General features: G+C 37.3%; 1 protein-coding gene across 2 annotated transcripts in view; it reads right to left on the reverse strand.

The window, feature by feature from the left end:
- LOC121373600 (run domain Beclin-1-interacting and cysteine-rich domain-containing protein-like) overlaps nucleotides 1-24,305 on the reverse strand; it is a 67,519-nt gene that overhangs the window by 24,787 nt on the left and 18,427 nt on the right. For both annotated transcript variants that reach the window (XM_041500303.1, XM_041500295.1), the window contains exons 4-8: nucleotides 8,029-8,135; nucleotides 5,690-5,882; nucleotides 2,331-2,888; nucleotides 1,498-1,604; nucleotides 628-801 (exon numbers count right to left, since the gene is read on the reverse strand). In XM_041500303.1, the coding sequence (XP_041356237.1) occupies nucleotides 628-801; nucleotides 1,498-1,604; nucleotides 2,331-2,888; nucleotides 5,690-5,882; nucleotides 8,029-8,135 (1,139 nt within the window). The remainder of the gene's footprint in view (nucleotides 1-627; nucleotides 802-1,497; nucleotides 1,605-2,330; nucleotides 2,889-5,689; nucleotides 5,883-8,028; nucleotides 8,136-24,305) is intronic.

Here is a 24,305-nt window from a genome sequence, read left to right on the forward strand (position 1 = left end):
CAGTGAGAAATATTCTGCATTGGTCTAACAAACAATACTATTGGACAATTTGACCATTACAAACCAATGACTTTGTCGGTACTAAATATGACATCATGATTTGACAAACACACAAAATGACATCATATGGTTTAAAGAGCTTGCGTTTTCGGCTCTCTGTTTTTTGGTGTTAAATGTATAACAAAATGTCATTTTAATGCAATTCATTCTAGATTTTGAAGCAGAATAAAGAGAACTTGTGTTTTTGAAAATCATCTATGAACATGATTAAATTACAACGTTATAGTAATTCTCAGAACAGTGCGTAAAGTGGTTTACATCATTTCTATACAGGTTGGCCTTCGTGCATGTGTGTGAAAAATAAAGGTTTTTAGAGAAAAAATAGCTGAGGTAATAAACAGAATAACAAACTCGGTACCAGTTATTATCAAATGTATGTCCCTCGTGACTCATTTATTATCCTCTATTTACATATTCTTGGAAGTAAAATAAAGTTTGAGCTACTAAAAACATCCTGATGACCAGAAACTGATTGATTAGATAGATATTTATTTAATACGTAATTTTAGTCAATAAAAAGACTCTGTTGGTTGGATGGTACCTTGAAAAAAAGGGGTTTTCTAATACCTCTTTCATCCTCTCGCGTCGCCGAATTCTGATTCTTTGTTTTAGCTGCTGAATCTCTTCATCCGAGTCCTCGTCAGGGTCGATGCCGGGCTGGGAAGGGGAGATAATATGATTCCACTTCATCTGCTCTATCGCTGCGATCAGCGCCTCCGAAATACTGAAGTGGGCATTCTCCTGGTAACAACATCAAACTCAGTCTTAGTAAACCATTTCTCAATTATAATCTTTACTGAAGGTTAATTGAGTACACTATTGATGTATGATCAAATGTAAGACTTTTTTCAATCATAAACTTTACTACAAGGCTACAGTGAGATAGGGACAGAGAGTGGAGGGGGGAAGGAAGAAGGAAGGAAGAAAATGGTTTGTTTAATGATGCATTCAACACATTTCATTTACGGTAATATGGCGTCGGAAATATGGTTAAGGACCACACAAATATTGATAGAGGAAACCCGCTGTCGCCACTTCATGGGCTACTCTTTTGGATTAGGTGCAAGAGATCTTTACATGCACCATCTCATAGACAGAATAACACATACTACAGCCTTTGATATACCAGTCGTGGTGCACTGGCTGGAGCGAGAAATAGCCCAATTGGCCCACTGACGGGGGCCGATCCCAAACCTACTGCGCATCAAGCGAGTGCTTTACCACTGGGCTATGTCTAGCTCCCATGGAGGGGGGAGGGCGGGGCATGGGGGTAACTAAACAGAAATAGGTAGGTGAGAGAAAAAGGATAAAGAGAGAAACTTCAATCACTATTCAAGCATGATCAAACTCATTTTAAGTAGACTATTTCTCAATCATAGTCATAGCTTTATTGAAGAGTCATGCATGTTCTTTCCAGAAGTGGAAAAAACAACAAACCTTATCGAGATTAGCACAAGTGTGGAAGTCCTGAGAGGAAAGATAACTCCGTAGAGACTGTCCCTGAGCAGGAGGCAGCAACAGACCTTCACATCGCTGACTGGGCACTATGGACAAATTAAATAAAACAAGTTAACAATAAATAGTTAATATTCTTAATATAATTTCACACAATGCATAGGATCAACAATGGCTTGGGATACAGGTAGGCTATGTCACAAAAATGTCAAAACTGAGGTTTAAAGGGTTTAGGCAGAAGAAAAATCATGCTAGCATTTTTTTTCCTTCTTCTTCATCTTCTTAATTTAAAAAACAAAAACAAAAAACTTGTAAAACGTTAATTTTATTACAGTTCTTTAAAGTTCCGTTCTAATATATTTTTATTATTTAATCATTCACATTAATTTTCTTACTATTACAAACAATTCTTCAATATCTTTTGATGATAATCACCAATTTAGGTGCAACAAAATTGTATTATTCTTTACTTTAACATTCAGAACTTGGATGTATTTCCACTATTTTCTTTACAGCAAAGTAAAAATTAAAGCAAAAGTTAATTTTCTTTAGCACCAGAGCACATTGATTTATTAAACATAGGTGATTGGATGTCAAACATTTGGTCATTTTGACAGTCTTAAAGGAAACCAGCTACATTTTTTATTTGCACTTTTCCAGACAGAACAGCACATATCACAGCTTTTGAGTAGCCCGGGATCTTTTATTTGCAATGTCCCAGACAGGACAGCACATACAGCCTTTGTGTTGACAAAACCACCATTATAAATGATCAAAAACATGGTATTTAGAAATAACAACTATAGATGACTCACCTCTTTTTATTGACTGAGGTACAGATGGAAACGAGGCTGCTTGTGCTAACTTCGAATGCGATTGGATGTTAGTACCACTGCTGCCTCCATGATTGGTCGGACTCATGTCTGATTGAGACCGTTTGTGTCCCATGCCTTGATTGGCCATTCTCGTCTTCGCAACACTCGCATAATTGGGAACACTGTCTGTCACGTCATCAGAATTGTTTGAAATATTCAAACCCCTTTTTTCAGAAACCAGCGAGTACGAATTTCCATTCTTATTGATCAGCGTGGAACTAGAATGCCCATAAGACTGAGATCTACTAATTGTCTTCTTTTTCTTTGATGTGGTGTCGGTATATTTTGTATCATTTTCTTGTAATATGGATAGTGGTTTCTCCTGCCCGGGAGGGCTTGGAACGAACTCCATGTTGAGTAGAGGATCGCTGTGAATTCGATCGTAGAAACTGAAAGACGGTGTTGTTCGCGACAGGGGAAGTGACTCCCCTCCTGACTTGTTCAGAACTGTTCGAAGAGCATGCTTGGCTGTATTCCTCGACTCATCGGGACTGGAGCCTGCCAATAAAACAAAACCATCACAATCTGTCCATTTATTTCCAATAATTGGTTTTTTTAAACCATTATATATAAAACAAAGAAAGAAAAAGAAAAATGATTTATTTAACGACGTACTCAACACATTTTATTTACAGTTATATGGCGTCAAACATATGGTTAAGGACCACACAGATAATCAAAGAGGAAACCCACTATCGCCACTTCATGGGCTACTCTTTTCGATTAGAAGCAAGAGATCTTTTATATGCACCATCCCACAGACAGGATAGTACATACCACGGCCTTTGGTACACCAGTTGTGGAGCACTGGCTGAAACGAGAAATAGCCCAATGACTGACCGCACATCAAGCGAATACTTTACCAATGAGCTACGTCCCGCCCCAAAATGAGTTTAATGCAGTTTTTAAAAAGGCTATGAAATCTGTCTTTTGTGATACATTTCTAAATAATACAACAGCCTGGATCAAACTATAAAATACACCATCAGGGCTATTAACAGAATGAGTTTAATGCAGTTTTTAAAAAGGCTATGAAATCTGTCTTTTGTGATACATTTCTAAATAATACAACAGCCTGGATCAAACTATAAAATACACCATCAGGGCTATTAACAGAATGAGTTTAATGAGTTTTTAAAAAGGCTATGAAATCTGTCTTTTGTGATACATTTCTAAATAATACAACAGCCTGCATCAAACTATATAAATACACCATCAGGGCTATTAATGAGTTTAATGCAGTTTTTAAAAAGGCTATGAAATCTGTCTTTTGTGATACATTTCTAAATAATACAACAGCCTGGATCAAACTATAAAATACACCATCAGGGCTATTAACAGAATGAGTTTAATGAGTTTTTAAAAAGGCTATGAAATCTGTCTTTTGTGATACATTTCTAAATAATACAACAGCCTGCATCAAACTATAAAATACACCATCAGGGCTATTAACAGAATGAGTTTAATGCAGTTTTTAAAAAGGCTATGAAATCTGTCTTTTGTGATACATTTCTAAATAATACAACAGCCTGGATCAAACTATAAAATACACCATCAGGGCTATTAACAGAATGAGTTTAATGCAGTTTTTAAAAAGGCTATGAAATCTGTCTTTTGTGATACATTTCTAAATAATACAACAGCCTGGATCAAACTATAAAATACACCATCAGGGCTATTAACAGAATGAGTTTAATGCAGTTTTTAAAAAGGCTATGAAATCTGTCTTTTGTGATACATTTCTAAATAATACAACAGCCTGGATCAAACTATAAAATACACCATCAGGGCTATTAACAGAATGAGCATATATAAATACTCCACATACAGTACATGTATCTTTTTTATATAGACTTGGTATAGCATATGCTGTATTGCATATTTAAGGTGTAATACATGTATATACCACAACCTTTGTTACACTAGTTTTAAAGCACTGGCTGGAACAAGAAATAGCCTAACAGAAATAGATCCTAGATCAATCGTACATCAAATAAGCACTTTACCACTGGACTACATCCCACCCTAAAGTATTTTAATAAGTGTGGCATTTCAAGCTATTTTTTGCTTGAGCCAGTACTCCAAACTGGTGTAAAAAAAAAAAGAAGAGTTTGTAGTGTAATATGCATAACATCAGTTGCTATAAGAAGGAAGGAAATATTTTATTTAATGACGCACTCAACACATTTTATTTACGGTTATATATGGCGTCAGACATATGGTTAAGGACCAAACAGATATTAAGAGAGGAAACCCGCTCTTGCCACTTCATGGGCTACTCTTTTCAATTAGCAGCATGGGATCTTTTATATGCACCATCCCATCCCACAGACAGGGTAGTACATACTACGGCCTTTGATATATCAGTCACTGTGCACTGGCTGGAACGAGAAATTGCCCAATGGGCCCACTGATGGGGATCGATCCCAGACCGACCACGCATCAAGTGGACGCTTTACCACTGGGCTACATCCCGCCCCTTCAGTTGCTATAAGAAATTAATACTGTATGTGACACAAGGTTTCTGCCAAAAAAAAAAGTTTGGGTATGGCGCTATGGAATTGTATATTTTACAATACGTGTGCTGCATGCACCTGCTGTCTCCCAGAAAGAAAATGGGTTAGGTTTTTAGAGTTAGGGTTAAGAAAATCATACAGTAATGATAAGAGTCATTAATTTTGTCAAAAGCCTAACTTTTTTAAAATTACATCTGCAAAATGTTTGGGTATGGTGCCATACCCGTTTTACCCTCTGGCAGAAACCCTGATATTATTATTGTGGTTACCCTGAAATCGCTTTATTTGTGCTGGTCTAATTTTCGTGTAATCGTAGATTAGTGTAGTCAGTGAATTTAAAAATACAACGCATAGAGATTATTATACGAGCTTGTGTGTCGTACTGATTTTATGAAACGTGTGTCAGGATTTTTGTATTGCCCGAGCAAGAGTAAGGGTAATACATGAATCCTGACACGAGTTTCGTAAAATCAGTACAACTCACACGCGAGTGTAATAATTTCTTTATTATCCATATTATTATTGTTGTTTTCTTTATGAATAACAGGATCCAACTCAAAATATTTCAGCCACAACTAGAAGGAGACGACGAAATGATAGTCATATTTCAAATGCCCAGTCTGAGCTAGGACTGGAGAAGCAACGTCATGTTATGACGTCGCTTCCCAAAATTACGTCATTACACTTGTTATTACACGTGTGCTTTATATCATTATTATTAACTCGGTTATGTTGAGCCATGTGGATAATAAAAGTATTTTATAATACAGCATCATTCCTGACCTATATTGACTGGCACTGCATGCTCATCGGACGTACACAGGACAGATTCGCAGCTGTTCGGCGACGAGAAGGGCGGGGCCAGTGCATACATGTCACCTCTGTCGCGCGTCCTCATCGTGTGGTTACGGGAAACGTTATTTATCGGGAGTGACGCACTGCGGGCGTGACAACGCTTCTTACATTTTTGACTCAGCTGGAATATAAAATAATCAAATACAGGATATTCAGCAGGGCTTCTAGAATTTTTATAAAATCCACTAGCCATGGGATCAGTGATTTAAAAAAATTGACTAGCCACAATTAAAAATTCACTAGCCCTACTTTACTTTAAGTTAAAGCAATTTTACTAAATAATAGTAATAATTAGATATGTTACCTAAAGAAGGAGATAGAGCTTTAAAAACATTAACATTGGGGGTGGGGGGGGGGGGTGTTTGGGGGGGGGCATGATATTCATATTTACAAAATATAGACTTAACTGCAACATTTGACAACAAAAAATTACTAGCCATCTGGCATAGTAATAGTAGTTATTTACTAGCCCAGCATTGAATATCACTAGCCATGGGAGTGGGGCTACCATAATCTAGAAGCCCTGTTGGGCATGGCAATGGTAGTTATTTACTAGCCCAGCATTGAATATCATTAGCCATGGGAGTGGGGCTACCATAATCCAGAAGCACTGTTCAGTCTTCACTAGAAAAGGCGAGTGATCAGACTCACTCCCCTCCACACTCGCCTGGAGAGTTTTAGGAGAGCAGCAAACCGACTGCCTTACAATACATTTTAAAATCTATTTTATTTGAAACTGCATGTGGTTGCTTGCCTAGCACCATTTCAGCAGACTGATCTTCAGTTTGCCTTGATGAAGAGGACGCAGTGAGATATTTTTGATATTAGACAGCGATATCCCACTAGTTATTTGTTTCGAAACAACTTGTCATATAAACCAGGGCTCGAATTATAATCTTGCTCGTGGTTCATGGTTCACTTACCTTAATTTGCCAAAATCCATTATTATTTTTTGGGCCACCATATTTTTTGGCGAGTTTCAAGCCCTGATAAAACATTATTTAACAAATACTATTCTTTATGTTTTCTGAAGTAATCAGTAGTGAAAGTTTATTTTGTTTCATGACACCATTAGAGCACATTGATTTGTTAATCATTGGCTACTGGATGTCAAACATTTGGTAATTTTGACATATAGTCTTAGAGAGGAAACCCGCAACATTTTTCCATTAGTAGCAAGGGATCTTTTATATGCACCATCCCACAGACAGGATAGCACATACCACGTCCTTTGATATACCAGTCATGGTGCACTGCCTGGAATGAGGAAGTAGTCAATAGTTGCACACATAAGGACAAATAGTAAAGTAACCGAAAAGCAATAAAATAAATATTATTTACTTACCTAGTTGGTCCACACTTTGTCTTATTATTAATATTTACTGCTGAATTCATTTGCCAAAGCAAGTTTTTAAACAGAACCCTGTTTTGGCATACTACATAAAACATAACAAATAGTCGCGCATTCTTGTTACATGTTCGGCAATTTCCATCTCTGGACATTTGTTTGGCATTAGAGAAAACTGACTTTTCATTGATGAAAAAACAAATGATGTAAATCACTTATCAAAATGTTTTTCATTTTAGATATATTCTATTGAGTGGACCAGGAAGTCTTGGTTTTTTATTTGTTGATAAATGTGACGTCACTGGTTAGCGCATGCTCGCAAACTTTAGAAAAAAAAAGTGATGTGAGCGACTATTGATGTGCGTGTCTACTGATTCACTCCATGATACTACATAATGAAGAACAATTATATTAGTTTATCCTGCAACCACCGTTTCTATTGACAGAATATGATGACGGCTAAAGCAAAGTCATAGCCTGCTACTAACAGGATATGACCTTTGACATCACTCATGTGACGTCACACACATAAGACTACATTACAAAATCGCTCATTTGATCTCTAGATCATCGTTCAATGTGGCTGAAATAATAGCTTTTTCAATTAATTTTTATGGTCTGCAGGATAAAGATAATAACTAATTACTGACGTCGGATATCTGCTTTATCCTGTTCAGGCCGAATGAGAAGAAATTCTAACTCGGCAGAGCCTCGCGGAATTTCCCATTCTTACCTTCACAGGATAAAGCAGATATCTAACATCATTAACTAGTTATTCTCTATTTATATTTATAATCTAAAATTCATTTATATATTTTGAATATTTAAAAAAAAATATAATTTGTATCTTTAAATTATTCCATGCATTCCCTAGAAGTCTTATACAGCCGTACACAGTTTTAACTGAAGGAAAGTTTACCAGAGTTGGGTCGATGTCTGCTAGCAAGGCAACCTTGTTCTGTTCTATGGCCTTTAGACATATGATCATAGACTGAAGATAGGCAGGACATCGCAGGAAAGCTTTTTCTGGAAAAAAAGATAAGATAATTATAGTTTAAATTATAATATACTAAATCTGTTTAAGTTTCCAATTAAGTAATTTTCCAAACTTAATTAGAGAGGGACTTATATGTTAGCAAACTTGTGCCCAATCCTTTGTTGCTTTTACAATAAAATGTGTTTACAATCAAAAACTAAATTGGGTTAAACAATATTTTATTCTGCAATCAAATACAATGGTTTGGCAATGGCCAACAGGCTAATGCCTAAAAATAAATTATCATAATGGCTGCATTATTTCAAAAGAATCAGAGGTTTGTCAAAGTAAACAATCAACTGGCAGACTTCTACAGGCTGACCAACTTTCCGGAATTTTCAGAAAAATCCAGAATTTTCATCACATACTCGGAATTCCTGAATTGATGCCAAATATCTATCGTTCTATGCTGGCCACATTTTACAGATTACATTACAGATAGATTAATTACTGTAACACGGATTAAGAAGATGCTTGACATATATACTGATGGAAAGAAATAACGGATCACACAGATAGCAACAAAAAATAAAAAGACTGCATCAAAAATCAATTGATATTGTCAGAAATTGACTGGGAACATATAGGCAGCATATTCAACACTACAGACATTCAATCCCACATTACAACTTGGTATGAGGTACAGACATTACTACGCTAGTTCGTGAATTAAATTTGGTCTACAATTTGATGTGTTCCCTTATTTTTTTCCATCAGTGTATGTATCTACCTACTTTGAATAAATAGCATCTTGTTTTAAAACATCCATGCCACTTTCGGAATACTAAAAGCAAAACCTATTGGCTCTCTTCACTATTTCAATTAGAACGACCATCAAAATTGCGCCAAATTTCCTTCATGTAAAACGCACACCTCTTCCTCTTTGACATAATCCTACGGGACTTTCAAAATTCCATAGCACCAAATACCCCCAGCCTGCCACCAACATTGGACTGCTGGTGCTCCCTTGCACTTGCCAGTGCAGGCGTTCCCTCTCTACAACCCTCCCCCAACCCTTTCCTGTCCTGGACAGAGGGAACCGGCCAAGGCCGGTCCCTGTGGCCAGGATAGGCGTGTGCTACAACAGCTTGCTCTGAATGTGCACGTAAATCTCTTTAAAAAACAAAAAAAACAAAAACAAAAAAACATCCAACACACCATTGAATCGTGTAACTACGGTAACCTACATTTTGTACATCCTTATGGTAACAAGACCGTGTTTTAAAATCATAGTCTAACTTTATAAAATTGTAGAAATAATAATCTGGAACTGGTAAATACAAGGCACATATAATAACACATAATTTTATGAAATATTTAAGTAAAGACTTATTTGAATTCAAAGTAATATTGCTAATTAAAGATTTAAGTATACGGTATATAATTATATATATAATAAGAATGATATGTTTGTCATCATTTAATAATGTCAAGAACAACTTGCCACAGAAACTGGGTCGTCTTATAAGCGGGTCAAAGCAAATATTGCTGATTGTATTACCAGAGAAAGGGGTGTCGACTTATAGGCAGGGTCGACTTACAGGCGAAGATATACGGTAGTGGATGTCAGATTGTCACATGACTATAGAAATAACTCACCTTTTCTTCCATCTCATCTCAGTGGTAATCAAGGTTACTTTTATTTATAATCCTTGGTAGACCTGGGGTTGCAAACAGATTTGTAAACTTGCCCGTGGGAATATGCCTTTAAGATTTGGAATCATTGAATTTACCATTGGTCTGTCATCTTGTATAAACCTGAATTACATTTTCAAATTGTAGGGAGAGGCCTTGATATAGGCATTTTGTCTGTTGGCTAATCCCCAACCAGCATTATAATTGGGAATAAATATTGTTTAAACCATACATCTAGTGGTTATTAATTTTAAAACATTCTGTTTTATGTGATATCACATGATGAACACACTATATGTATTAACACGTTCCAGTAGGAGTTATTAACTGTAAAATACTCCTCTTGTAATATGAACACTTTCCTAAATGTAAAATACTCCTGTAATATGATGAACACACTATTAACACATACAAGTAGAAGTTATTAACTGTAAAATATTCCTGTAATATGATGAACAAACTATTAACACATACAAGTAGAAGTTATTAACTGTAAAATACTCCTGTAATATGATGAACACACTATTAACACATACAAGTAAAAATTATTAACTGTAAAATACTTCTGTAATATGATGAACACACTAATAACACATACAAGTAGAAGTTATTAACTGTAAAATATTCCTGTATATGATGAACACAATACTAACCCATACAAGTAAAAATTATTAACTGTAAAATACTTCTGTAATATGATGAATAAACTATTAACACATACAAGTAGAAGTTATTAACTGTAAAATACTCCTGTAATATGATGAACACACTATTAACACATACAAGTAAAAATTATTAACTGTAAAATACTTCTGTAATATGATGAACACACTAATAACACATACAAGTAGAAGTTATTAACTGTAAAATATTCCTGTATATGATGAACACAATACTAACCCATACAAGTAAAAATTATTAACTGTAAAATACTTCTGTAATATGATGAATAAACTATTAACACATACAAGTAGAAGTTATTAACTGTAAAATACTCCTGTAATATGATGAACACACTATTAACACATACAAGTAAAAATTATTAACTGTAAAATACTTCTGTAATATGATGAACACACTAATAACACATACAAGTAGAAGTTATTAACTGTAAAATATTCCTGTATATGATGAACACAATACTAACCCATACAAGTAAAAATTATTAACTGTAAAATACTTCTGTAATATGATGAATAAACTATTAACACATACAAGTAGAAGTTATTAACTGTAAAATACTCCTGTAATATGATGAACACACTATTAACACATACAAGTAGAAGTTATTAACTGTAAAATACTTCTGTAATATGATGAACACACTATTAACACATACAAGTAGAAGTTATTAACTGTAAAATACTCCTGTAATATGATGAACACACTATTAACACATACAAGCAGAAGTTATTAACTGTAAAATATTCCTGTATATGATGAACACACTATTAACACATACAAGTAGAAGTTATTAACTGTAAAATATTCCTGTATATGATGAACACACTATTAACACATACAAGTAGAAGTTATTAACTGTAAAATATTCCTGTATATGATGAACACACTATTAACACATACAAGTAGAAGTTATTAACTGTAAAATATTCCTGTATATGATGAACACACTATTAACACATACAAGTAGAAGTTATTAACTGTAAAATATTCCTGTATATGATGAACACACTATTAACACATACAAGTAGAAGTTATTAACTGTAAAATATTCCTGTATATGATGAACACACTATTAACACATACAAGTAGAAGTTATTAACTGTAAAATATTCCTGTATATGATGAACACACTATTAACACATACAAGTAGAAGTTATTAACTGTAAAATATTCCTGTATATGATGAACACACTATTAACACATACAAGTGGAAGTTATTAACTGTAAAATACTCCTGTAATATGATGAATACACTATTAACACATACAAGTGGAAGTTATTAACTGTAAAATACTCCTGTATATGATGAACACACTATTAACACATACAAGTAGAAGTTATTAACTGTAAAATATTCCTGTATATGATGAACACACTATTAACACATACAAGTGGAAGTTATTAACTGTAAAATATTCCTGTATATGATGAACACACTATTAACACATACAAGTGGAAGTTATTAACTGTAAAATACTCCTGTAATATGATGAATACACTATTAACACATACAAGTGGAAGTTATTAACTGTAAAATACTCCTGTAATATGATGAATACACTATTAACACATACAAGTAGAAGTTATTAACTGTAAAATACTCCTGTAATATGATGAATACACTATTAACACATACAAGTGGAAGTTACTACCTGTAACTGTAGGACAGATCCCACTGTAAATGAACAACCGGTACTGACACAATGTTAATCACAAAACAAAATATCACATAACAGGTACAAGGAAGTGACAGAAACCTTATCAGAAGTAATGTAACACTAACAGTACTCTCTGACAAATTAATTAACTTTACCTGTATGTATATACAGGTAATCACCTCCAAGTAATCACATTTAAAGACAAGCACATGTCCATGTACCAATATCACTAAGAAACGACATCTGCTCCCCACAAGGTTCTATTGCCAAATACAACTTAGTAGTATATCCTCACAATGCGTCAACGTGAACTACAAACTCGGTCAAGTGAATTGGGTCACATTTCTTACTGCAACACAAGTTATGTGTGTGCATGGGTACTCTGAGATATGATTGTGTGCGAGATGACAGCACAAAATTCATTGTTGTACATGTCAGGAGATAATTAATGTAGGACTGTTCGTACTTGACAGGTAAATTGTGTTACGTTCAAATATTAGTGCTGTAATGTCATTAACAAGAAGGAAGGAAGGAAATGTGTTATTTAATGACGCACTCAACACATTTTATTTACGGTTATATAGTGTCAGACATACGGTTAAGGACCACACAGACACTGAGAGAGGAAACCCGCTGTCGCCACTTCATGGGCTACTCTTTTCGATTAGCAGCAAGGGATATTTTATATGCACCATCCCATAGACAGGGTAGAACATACCACAGCCTTTGATGTACCAGTCGTGATGCACTGGCTGGAACGAGAAATAGCCCAATGGGCCCACTGACGGGGATTGATCCCAGACCGACCGCGCATCGAGCGGGTGCTTCACCACTGGGCTACGTCCCGCCCTTGTCATTAACAAGACAAATAGCAGGTATAAATTAAATTACAGGTGGCTATTACTTTCTTCCTTTCCTTTTTAAAAAAATAATCCTATACTGTCCCACTTCCTATTTCTCCTTTGAAGTTAGAAAGAAAGAAATGTTTTATTTAAAGACGCGCTTAACACATTTTATTTACGGTTATATGGCGTCAGACATATGGTTAAGGACCACACAGATTTTGAGAGGAAACCCGCTGTCGCCACTGCATGGGCTACTCTTCCGATTAGCAGCAAGGGATCTTTTATTTGCGCTTCCCACAGGCAGGATAGCACAAACCATGGCCTTTGTTGAACCAGTAATGGATCACTGGTTGGTGGTTGGTGCAAGTGGTTTACACCTACCCACTGAGCCTTGCGGAGCACTCACTCAGGATTTGGAGTCAGTATCTGGATTAAAAATCCCATGCCTTGACTGGGATCCGAACCCAGTACCTACCAGCCTGTAGACTGATGGCCTGCCACGACGCCACCAAGGCCGGTCCCCTTTGAATTTAGGGGCGGAACGTAGCTCAGTGGTACAGCGCTCACCTGATGCACGATTGATCTAGGATCGATCCCTGTCGGGGGCCCATTGGGCTATTTCTCGTTCCAGCCAGTGCTCCACAACTGGTGTAACAAAGGCTGTGGTATGTACTATCCTGTCTGTGGGATGGCACATATAAAAGATTCCTTGCTGCTAATCGGAAAGAGTAGTCCATGAAGTGGCGACTGCGGGTTTCCTCTCTCAATATCTGTGTGGTCCTTAACCACATGTCCGACGCCATATAACCATAAATAAAATGTGTTGAGTGCGTCGTTAAATAAAACATTTCCTTCCTTCCTTTGAATTATACATCTTATTTCATTCCAATCTGGCAGTTCCTCCTATCTTTCAACTTCTTTTGCTATCGACCTCCACATCCCAATCCTTGTCTCTGCATTGTCTCACCTGCCATTTCCCATCAGCTGTTAGCTGTGGACTTAGGTCTGACTACTTAAAGAAACTGTCCGGTGGCTACTTCTGGCATTGTCAAGAGGCACTTGTATCCACAAACTATCTTATAGGTGGCTATTACTGTCTGGTACTAATGTCATGTGACTTAAATAAATTGATACCGAAGCCTAAGAAAAAGTTTGTTTTGTTTAATGACATCATCGGCTATTGGATATCACACATTTGGTAATTTTGACAAAGTCTTACAGAGGTAACCCGCTACACTCTCCCATTAGCAGCAAGAGATCTTTTATAAGCACCATCCCAAGGACAGGATAGCACATACCACAGCCTTTGATATACCAGTCTTGGTGTGATGGCTGGAACAACAAATAGCCCACAGAAATCTAAGAATGATACAGTTATGTTAGTTTATCTCAAGTATTAACACCATACATTAACTACCAGCTATATTAATCAATCAGGGATGAACTTTATCACAATACAAGGAGAGCGAGAGAGAGAGAGAGAGAGAGAGAGAGAGAGAGAGAGAGAGAGAGAGAGAGAGAGAGAGAGAGAGGGGGAGAGAGAGAGAGAGAGAGAGAGAGAGAGAGAGACAGGCAGAGAGAGACAGGCAGAGAGAGACAGACAGGCAGAGAGAGAGAGAGAGAGAGACAGAGAGAGAGAGAGGAGAGAGACAGAAAGACAGAGACAGAGAGAGAGAGAGAGAGAGAGAGAGAGAGAGAGAGAGAGAGAGAGAGAGAGGAGGGAGAGGGAGGGAGGGAGGGAGGGAGAGGGGGGAGGGAGAGGGAGGGAGGGAGGGAGGGAGGGAGAGAGAGAGAGAGAGAGAGAGAGGGAGGGAGGGAGAGGGAGGGAGGGAGAGAGAGAGAGAGAGAGAGAGAGAGAGAGAGAGAGAGAGAGAGAGAGAGAGAGAGAGAGAGAGAGAGAGAGAGAGAGAGAGAGAGAGAGAGAGAGAGAGAGAGCTAGTGAGCGAGAGATGATACCACATAAGCTAATCAAACTTTCAAAGCAGCAAGGAATCTTTTATGTACTTTCCCACAGGGAGGACAGTACAGATTATGGCTAATGATCAGGTACCACTCATGGTTTTGTTTAAGGGCACAACAATTATGTCATCTTTTTTTTAGAATCATTTTTGTAATGCTACGTGCAAGACGACTCGTACGTCTAAAATTAAATCAAAATACCACCTCACCCTGCTTTACCAGAAATTATAACACAATTTGACCAAAATTATTTGATTTTACATTTGTATTTATGTTTGTTTGGTTTGATAATAAATATTGGATAGAAAATCATTTGTTAAAGAACAAAATAGAAATGACTAACTGTATTTTCACAAATAAAATGCAGATAATATTTTTGAAAACATTACATAATTCTTGACAAACATCCATAACATTTCATAATGCATCCCATGATATCCTTCTCCCCACGAGAATTATGTAATCGTTAAATGTCCCCATACAGATTAATTAGTCATCGGCTATTGGATGCCATGCACTTTATCATTCTGACTCATAGTGTTCAGAACAAATGTTCTGGATGCATATCATCATTAATTACTCCTTGTAATTTAATACAATTTCTATGTTAGAATATATTCTGTGAAAATACATCAATATTGAGAGTTAAAGTTTGTTAACGACACCACTAGAGCACACTGATTAATTAATCATCGGCTAGTAGAAAAAAGAAAGAAAAAAAGGAATGTTTTATTTAACGTCACACTCAACACATTGTATTTACGCTTATATGGCATCGGACATATGGTCAAAGACCACACAGATATTGAAGGAGAAAATCCGCTGTTGCCACTCCATATGGACCACTCTTTTCGATTAACAGCAAGGGATCTTTTATATGCACCACCCACAGACAGGGTAGTACATACCACGGCCTTTGATATACCAGTCGTGGTGCACTGGCTGGAATGAGAAATATGGCTAGTAGATGTCAAATACTTGATAATTCTGACATTTGAGGAAACACACTATATGTATATTTGTTCATCAGTAGCAAAAGATCTTTTATATGCACTTTCCCACAGACAGGAAAGCACATACCATGGCCTTTGACCACTTGTGGTGCACTGGTTGGATTGAGAGAAAAAAAAACAATCAGTTGAAGGAATCCACCAAGGTGGTTTGTTCCTGCGATGCAAGCACCTCAAGAGAGCACTCTGTTCTAAATTCTCTCTCTTGACAAGTACCTTGCAAAAAATGAACATAGGTTGACCACAAAACTATTCTGTTATAGTTACATTCATGCCAACCTATGCCCTAAAGTACATATCAAAGGCTATAGTTTGTGTAGCTGCCCCATCTGTGAGTAAGTACATATCAAAGGCCATAGTATGTGCAGCTGTCCCATCTGTAAGTACATATCAAAGGCCATAGTATGTGCAGCTGTCCCATCTGTAAGTACATATCAAAGGCCATAGTATGTACAGCTGTCCCATCTGTGGTTAAGTACATATCAAAGGCCATAGTATGTGCAGCTGTCCCATCTGTAAGTACATATCAAAGGCCATAGTATGTGCAGCTGTCCCATCTGTAAGTACATATCAAAGGCCATAGTATGTACAGCTGTCCCATCTGTAAGTACATATCAAAGGCCATAGTATGTGCAGCTGTCCCATCTGTAAGTACATATCAAAGGCCGTAGTATGTGCAGCTGTCGCATCTGTGAGTAAGTACATATCAAAGGCCATAGTATGTGCAGCTGTCCCATCTGTAAGTACATATCAAAGGCCATAGTATGTGCAGCTGTCCCATCTGTAAGTACATATCAAAGGCCATAGTATGTACAGCTGTCCCATCTGTGGGTAAGTACATATCAAAGGCCATAGTATGTGCAGCTGTCCCATCTGTAAGTACATATCAAAGGCCATAGTATGTACAGCTGTCCCATCTGTGGTTAAGTACATATCAAAGGCCATAGTATGTGCAGCTGTCCCATCTGTAAGTACATATCAAAGGCCATAGTATGTGCAGCTGTCCCATCTGTAAGTACATATCAAAGGCCATAGTATGTACAGCTGTCCCATCTGTAAGTACATATCAAAGGCCATAGTATGTGCAGCTGTCCCATCTGTAAGTACATATCAAAGGCCGTAGTATGTGCAGCTGTCGCATCTGTGAGTAAGTACATATCAAAGGCCATAGTATGTGCAGCTGTCCCATCTGTAAGTACATATCAAAGGCCATAGTATGTGCAGCTGTCCCATCTGTAAGTACATATCAAAGGCCATAGTATGTACAGCTGTCCCATCTGTGGGTAAGTACATATCAAAGGCCATAGTATGTGCAGCTGTCCCATCTGTAAGTACATATCAAAGGCCATAGTATGTGCAGCTGTCCCATCTGTGAGTAAGTACATATAAAAGGCTATAGTATGTGCAGCTGTCCCATCTGTGAGTAAGTACATATAAAAGAGTCCTTGCTGCTAATGAAAAAATGTAGCAGGTTTCCTTTGAAGAATAAATGTCAGAAAATAGCCGAATGGGCCCACTGATGGGGATCGATCCCAAACAAACCGTGCATCAAGCGAGCGCTTTACCACTGGGCTACATCTCGCCCCTTTTTCTACATAAAGTAATATATATATATAAACACACTGACCTGTATCAAGTTGCCAACTGTACCAGGCATAAAAGACCAATTTTCAATACTGTATAACTGTCTTTGGTAGCCACTTTTTACATAATTTCTCTTCCTCCAGATACATATAAGCTACTACATTAAGCATACTGATCTGTATTGTAGGAAATGTAAACAAATGATTGTCCCAGTTACTGACAGAAATAGGTCAACACGCCAGATTGGCAACTGTGAACCTAGTGACTGCGTAATAGTGGTAAGATTGACATGTGTTACCATCACAGTCACTATCAGTGGATGAGGCTAATTATGTATGATCTCATGGTATGTGTGAACTAAATGCTTTGTCTGGATTTCCTATGTCCAAAATAATATACTGATGGAAAGAAATAAAGGATAACACAGATAGCAACAAGAAATAATGACTGCATCAAAAATCAATTCATTTTGTCAGAAGTTGACTGGGAACATATAGACAGCTCATTCAACACTACAGACATTCAATCCCACATTACAACTTGGTATGAAATACAGACATTACTATGCTAGTTGTGAATTAAATTTGGTCTACAATTTGATGTGTTCCCTTATTTCTTTCCATCAGTATATCAGGCTCAGATCCAGGAGGTTTTATGGGGAGGTTGGGGGGGGGGGGGGGGGAGTCTACAATGTTAGGCTGAATTTACAAAGCCTGTTTATGTCTTACATAATGCAACTACATACATTTACAATGCTTTAGCAAAATAATATCAGGCATGGATCCAGGCTTTTTTGCAAGGGGGGATGGTAAGGGTCAACATGCAACTATTCGGGCCGAATTTACAAATCCTGTTTGTGTCTTACACACTTGTAACTACATACATTTGCAATGCTTAAACAGCTGCATCTATGAAAAACAGGCTTCATAAATTTGGCTCTATACCATGTGCAATGTATTTAAATGTCAGTTGTATATTGTAAGTTAATATGCATTAACCCTTTCAACTCTGTGGACCACTTTAAAACTGAACCTCAGTAGAGTTAGTAGTATACTATAAAAACCTAGGTGTGAACGGGTTCAAATAAATAGGGGGCGGGACGTAGCTAGAGTGGTACAGCGCTCGCTCGATGTGCGGTCGGTCTGGGATCGATCCCCGTCGGTGGGCCCATTGGGCTATTTCTTGTCACAGCCAGTGCACCACGATTGGTATATCAAAGGCCTGGTATGTGCTATCCTGTCTGTGGGATGGTACATATAAAAGATCCCTTGCTGCTAATCAGAAAGAGTGGCAACAGCGGGTTTCCTCTCTCAATATCTGTGTGATTCTTAACCATATGTCTGATGCCATATAACCGTAATTAAAATGTGTTGAGTGCAACATTAACTAAAACATTTCTTTCTTTCAAATAAATAAATATTTTTTGTTGTTGTTGTTGTAAGCAGTGGGAATCCAGACCCCTCTGTCTATAGCACAATTTGTGAGGCCAGAAAAGATTTAATTATCCCCTGCACCAGTGCGTTAATATCTATGTATGTAACAGTCAACCTCGACATACATACAATATATAGATATTCATATATCAATAAATACTAGCCAGTGCCAGGTCTGCCCACATTTGTTGTTGTTGTAAGCAGTGAGAATCCGGACCCCCCCCCCCCCCCCTCCCCCGACCACCCTGGATCTGCACCTGAATATGCATGTATTGTACTATAATGTATCAAACTTGGCCAACATAAACAAAAATAGCCCTATAAAACAGTCAACATTATTAAAAAATGTCATGTCAAAACAATATAAAAATTACCTATTAAGATGATGTAAAAATAGTTTCATCAAGATAAACCTTGACACATATCGACGTTTATCTTGATGACCTAATTTAATTATATTATAAGAGAAACCTGTTATTTCAGTTGACAGTATAAAAATAACTAGTACTAAACCCAGCTAACTTCTGGCTGGGTCAAAGTTTGAGGTGCACCAAACTTTTGATAGAGAAGTTAACACCTTAAGTCCTGTGATTGGTGATAAAAGTGTGTCGTGTGTAAAAAAAATAGTTTCATCTGGGCAAAAAATGTATGCAATTTTATTTCATCTAGTACCACTGTGTCAGTTAGCCTTGTGCTTGAAACATGTGAGGGGTACTTGTTAAAAAAAAAGTACTCACCTTTTGTGCGGAACTAGGGTAGTCATAGATGCTACCAGTTATCTCTAAAATGAGCAGCTTCACCTCCAATTTTTTTCTGATTCACTTTAAGAGTGAGGGGTGGTAGTATTTATATCTGTGGTGTTTATGTTGATTGATATACTATTGTTGTCAATGGGATTTGATTTGGCAGTATACACCTTATAAAGAGTTGACAGTATAAAAAATGACCTGTTAAAGAGTTGACAGTATAAAAATCACCTGTTAAAGAGTTGACAGTATAAAAATGGCATGTTAAGACAGCTGTACGTGTATAATAAATAGAAACTTGTTACTATAGTCGACAGTATAAACAAAAATCATCTATCCAAGAGTTGACAGTATAAAAATTAATTCCTTAATTACATTTAATTAATTTATGTTACGCTTAAATTAATTCATTACTTACATTTAATTAATTTACATTACACTTAAATTAATTCCTTAATTACATTTAATTCATATACATTAATGTACGTGTACATGTACTTACCGTTATTTAAATTGACATTAAATTCCTGATTTAGATTTAAATTTATTCACATTTACACTCCTTTCTTGTTTTACATGTGCATATTTCACAATATTCACATGCAGTACCGTAGTGTTTATTATGTTTCAACATGCCTAGGAACTTCTTATTCAAGAAAGTAAGAAGTGTTTTACTTAGCGATGCATTCAACACATTTTATTTACGGTTATATGGCGTCAAACATATGGTTAAGGACCACACAGATATTGAGAGAGGAAACCTGCTGTCGCCACTTCATGGACTACTCTTTTTCAATTAGCAGCAAGGGATCTTTTATATGCACTATCCCACAGACAGGGTAGTACATACCACGGTCTTTGATATACCAGTCGTGGTGCACTGGCTGAAACGAGAAATAACCCAATGAGCCCACCGATGGGGATTGATCCCAGACGACCGCGCGTCGAGTGAGTGCTTTACCACTGGGCTACGTCCCGTCCCCAGACTCTAATGAGTCTTGAGTCTAAACTCTAAAAGTTTTACAAGCTGCAGGCAAGCATGAAAATAAGTTGAAATGAAATGAAATGTAAAGACATACTGTAAGTGTAAAAACAACAACATGTGCATGTACTAACCCCAGCTTGTAGCTTGTGATTATAAATCCAAAGTCTGGAAACTCCACAGCTTAGAACACAACAAGAACAAGAGCTGTGAATGACATTCTTTGATTGTTCAAAACCAGTGAAAATATTAACAGCAGAACAGCCACTTCCATGTACATGACAATTAAAATATGCTCAGCAGAATTTAACAACCAGATGACATTGTGTAATCCCCACAAGGGTTCTTCCAAGACTACACATCTGTCCTGTACAAACGCATGCCTCTAACATGCATCCCTCTTGCTTAAATAATACCACGTGTAGCAATTAGCATACATCAGGTACTAATTTTAACATCTGCTGTTGAACGGATACTGTTGGGGTATCATTACAGAACCAAGGGCTGAAAATCTGTTTCTCAAATGTTAATCTTGCAGCAAAACACAGAAATTGACAAGCAGTCCTAGACCAGCAGGTATTGATATACTGATGGAAAGAAATAAAGGATCACACAGATAGCAACAAGAAATAATGACTGCATAAAAAATCAATTCATATTGTCCGAAGTTGACTGGGAACATATAGGCAGCACATTCAACACTACAGACATTCAATCCCACATTACAACTTGGTATGAAATACAGACATTACTACGCTAGTAGTTAATTAAATTTGGTCTACAAACTGATGTGTTCCCTTAGTTCTTTCCATCAGTATATAAATTGTATAGCTGTATAATACTATAAAATGAAAAACAAAGGCTGCTCATGAACCTCATTATTAGAAAGCATACTGTCTTTTTCTGTGGCAATATGTCTCTTGCTCCCTGTCAATGGTATGTGCTGTCCTGCATGAAAGTGCATATGAATATCCCCTGCTACTAATGGAAAATATAGCAGGTGTCCTCTGAAGACTATGTGTTAGAATTACCAAATGCCAGCAGCCAATGATTGATGAATCAATGCTCTAGTGGTGTCGTTAAATGAAACAAGACTTTAGAATGTCAATTCCAAACCTTGTAGAACCATTCCTTTCATCTACTCACCAGACAACATTTTGTTTTTTAAAATTTGACAAGCAACAGTTGGTGATCAGTTGGAAATTGAGTAGCAACTAATATTTAGCATTTTAGAAGTTTAGCTATTTCAGAAATCTGCACAGCGAATCATGACGCAATACTGTTCACTCTAGATACACAACCTCCAACACAAACTTAGTATTGTGCCCACATCAAGCATGCTTCAGCCACTGCAAGCACAGTAAATACTCTTTTAAATGAGTGAGTGATTGAGTGAATGAATGTTTAACAACACCCCAGCACAAATTACTTTTTAAAGAACCATTCTTCTCCTCTTCTCATTCCAGAGACAAGTCTTCACCACAAACATTTTATTTCATCCACGGTAAGTACACTTGAACCAATGCGCCTTCTAAGCCCAGTAATTATACTCTACAGGTGAACAATACAAAGTGCACTAATAGGCAAGTTCACCTGAAGTGTCTGACCGACTGACCATTCATTCACACCTGTGAACAGGTAAGTAACCTTCACATACCTGTATCAGCTATTCAACTCTCAAGGCAAATGCTACATGATACAAACACAGGTATACACATGTACAAACCAGGGTATAATATCCGCCCGGTCCCCTCCATTATTATTTTTAGTTAGGGTTGAGGGTTAGGGTTAGGGTTTGGGGTTAGGGTTAGGGTTGGGGTTAGGGTTGGGGTTAGGGCTAGGGTTGGGATTAGGGTTGGGGTTAAGGTTGGGGTGGGGGTTAGGGTTGGGGGGGGGGGGGGACCGGGCAGATATTTTTCCCAAACCAGGCATTAAAAACTTTCTGCATGGTGACCCATGTACAGCAGGCTTCCTGCCAGAAAATAATTTGAGGAAGAAGTTTGTTTTGTTTAATGACACCACTAGAGCACATTGATTTATTAATAACTGACTATTGGATGTCAAGCATATGGTAATTTTGACAGTCATAGAGTGAAAACCCGCTACATTTTTTTTCATTAGTAGCAAGGGATCTTTTATATGCACCATCCTAGAGACAGGATAGCACATACCACAGCCTAGACCGATCACGCACCATTTTATTTTCAGGGGTGGGACGTAGCTCAGTGGTATAGCGCTCGCCTTATGCGCGTGATCGATCTAGGATGGATCCCAGTCGGTGGGTCCATTGGGCTATTTCTCGTTCCAGCCAGTGCTCCACAACTGGTGTAACAAAGGTCATGGTATGTACTATCCTGTCTGTGGGATGGTGCATATAAAAGATCCCTTGCTGCTTATCAGAAAGAGTAGCCCATGAAGTAGCGACAGCGAGTTTCCTCTCTCAATATCTGTGTGGTCCTTAACCATATGTCCATATATGCCATATAACTGTAAATAAAATGTGTTGAGTGCATCGTTAAATAAAAACATTTCCTTCCTTTTTCCTTCCATTAATTTCCAAGAGTTTAGGGTACGTAATTTTACCCTTCGTACCCTCTGGCAGCAACGCTGTACAGGTGATCTCAAAATCAGAGCTGGTGACCTATAGTGCAGACCTCAAAATTCATATCATCTTGCGCCAGCAGTTTTTCATAGATAACTAGCCACAACTTATCTGTACACAGGACGTAGACTCGGTGGTGCAGTGGTTCGGCCATCAGACTACAGGCTGGTAGGTACAGGGTTCGTAGCCTGGTACCGGCTCCCACCCAGAGCGAGTTCTTAAGGGCTCAATGGGTTGGTGTAAAGCCACTACACCCTCTTCTCTTTCACTAACCACTAACAGTACTACACGATAAAGCTATATACAAAATTTCAGCTCAATAACTCAAGGCCTTCTGAAAAAAAGTCTGGAAAACAAATTTTCGAATCGCCTAAGTTCAAGGGTCATAACTCCATCAAATATGGGAAGATCGCCATGAAATTAAAACATGTCGCAGATTTTCATGGCTGTACAGGGTGTGATAAAATTCACGATTCCTATTACATTTTTTTTTCTATTAAAGACCTTTGCACATACTGTAACACACTAATACTTCATTATTTATTCGTGTCACTGTTCTCACTGTACTGATAATTGTATGAACTTAAATAATTTTAAAACACTACTAGTCAAAGTATATACATGTGGCATTGTTTTTGTTTGATCAGTAGTCAAGAACAATGTTCCACTCTCGACTTCGACATGTGGTTACCGCCTGATAACCTGAGCAACCATTGTCAATTTATTCTGATTGTACTTGTACACACAGAAACTACAATGTATACACTTGATCATCTGACCAGACCATTCATTCAAATGTGTACCTATCATTCAAGATCTGTATGTAGGCATGCCAACAGAAACTACAATGTAGTATACTATCTACCTGTTGACCTTAGGTCAGATGTATTTATGTACATTGCATTGTTAATCATAGATACACCTATCAACACTGGGGGTGGGACATAGCTCAGTGGTGCAACGCTCACCTGATGCGCGATCGATCTAGGATCGATTCCTGTTGGTGGGCCCATTGGGCTATT

Source organism: Gigantopelta aegis, chromosome 1 (genome assembly GCF_016097555.1).
Source record: "Gigantopelta aegis isolate Gae_Host chromosome 1, Gae_host_genome, whole genome shotgun sequence".
Lineage (NCBI taxonomy): Eukaryota > Metazoa > Mollusca > Gastropoda > Neomphalida > Peltospiridae > Gigantopelta > Gigantopelta aegis.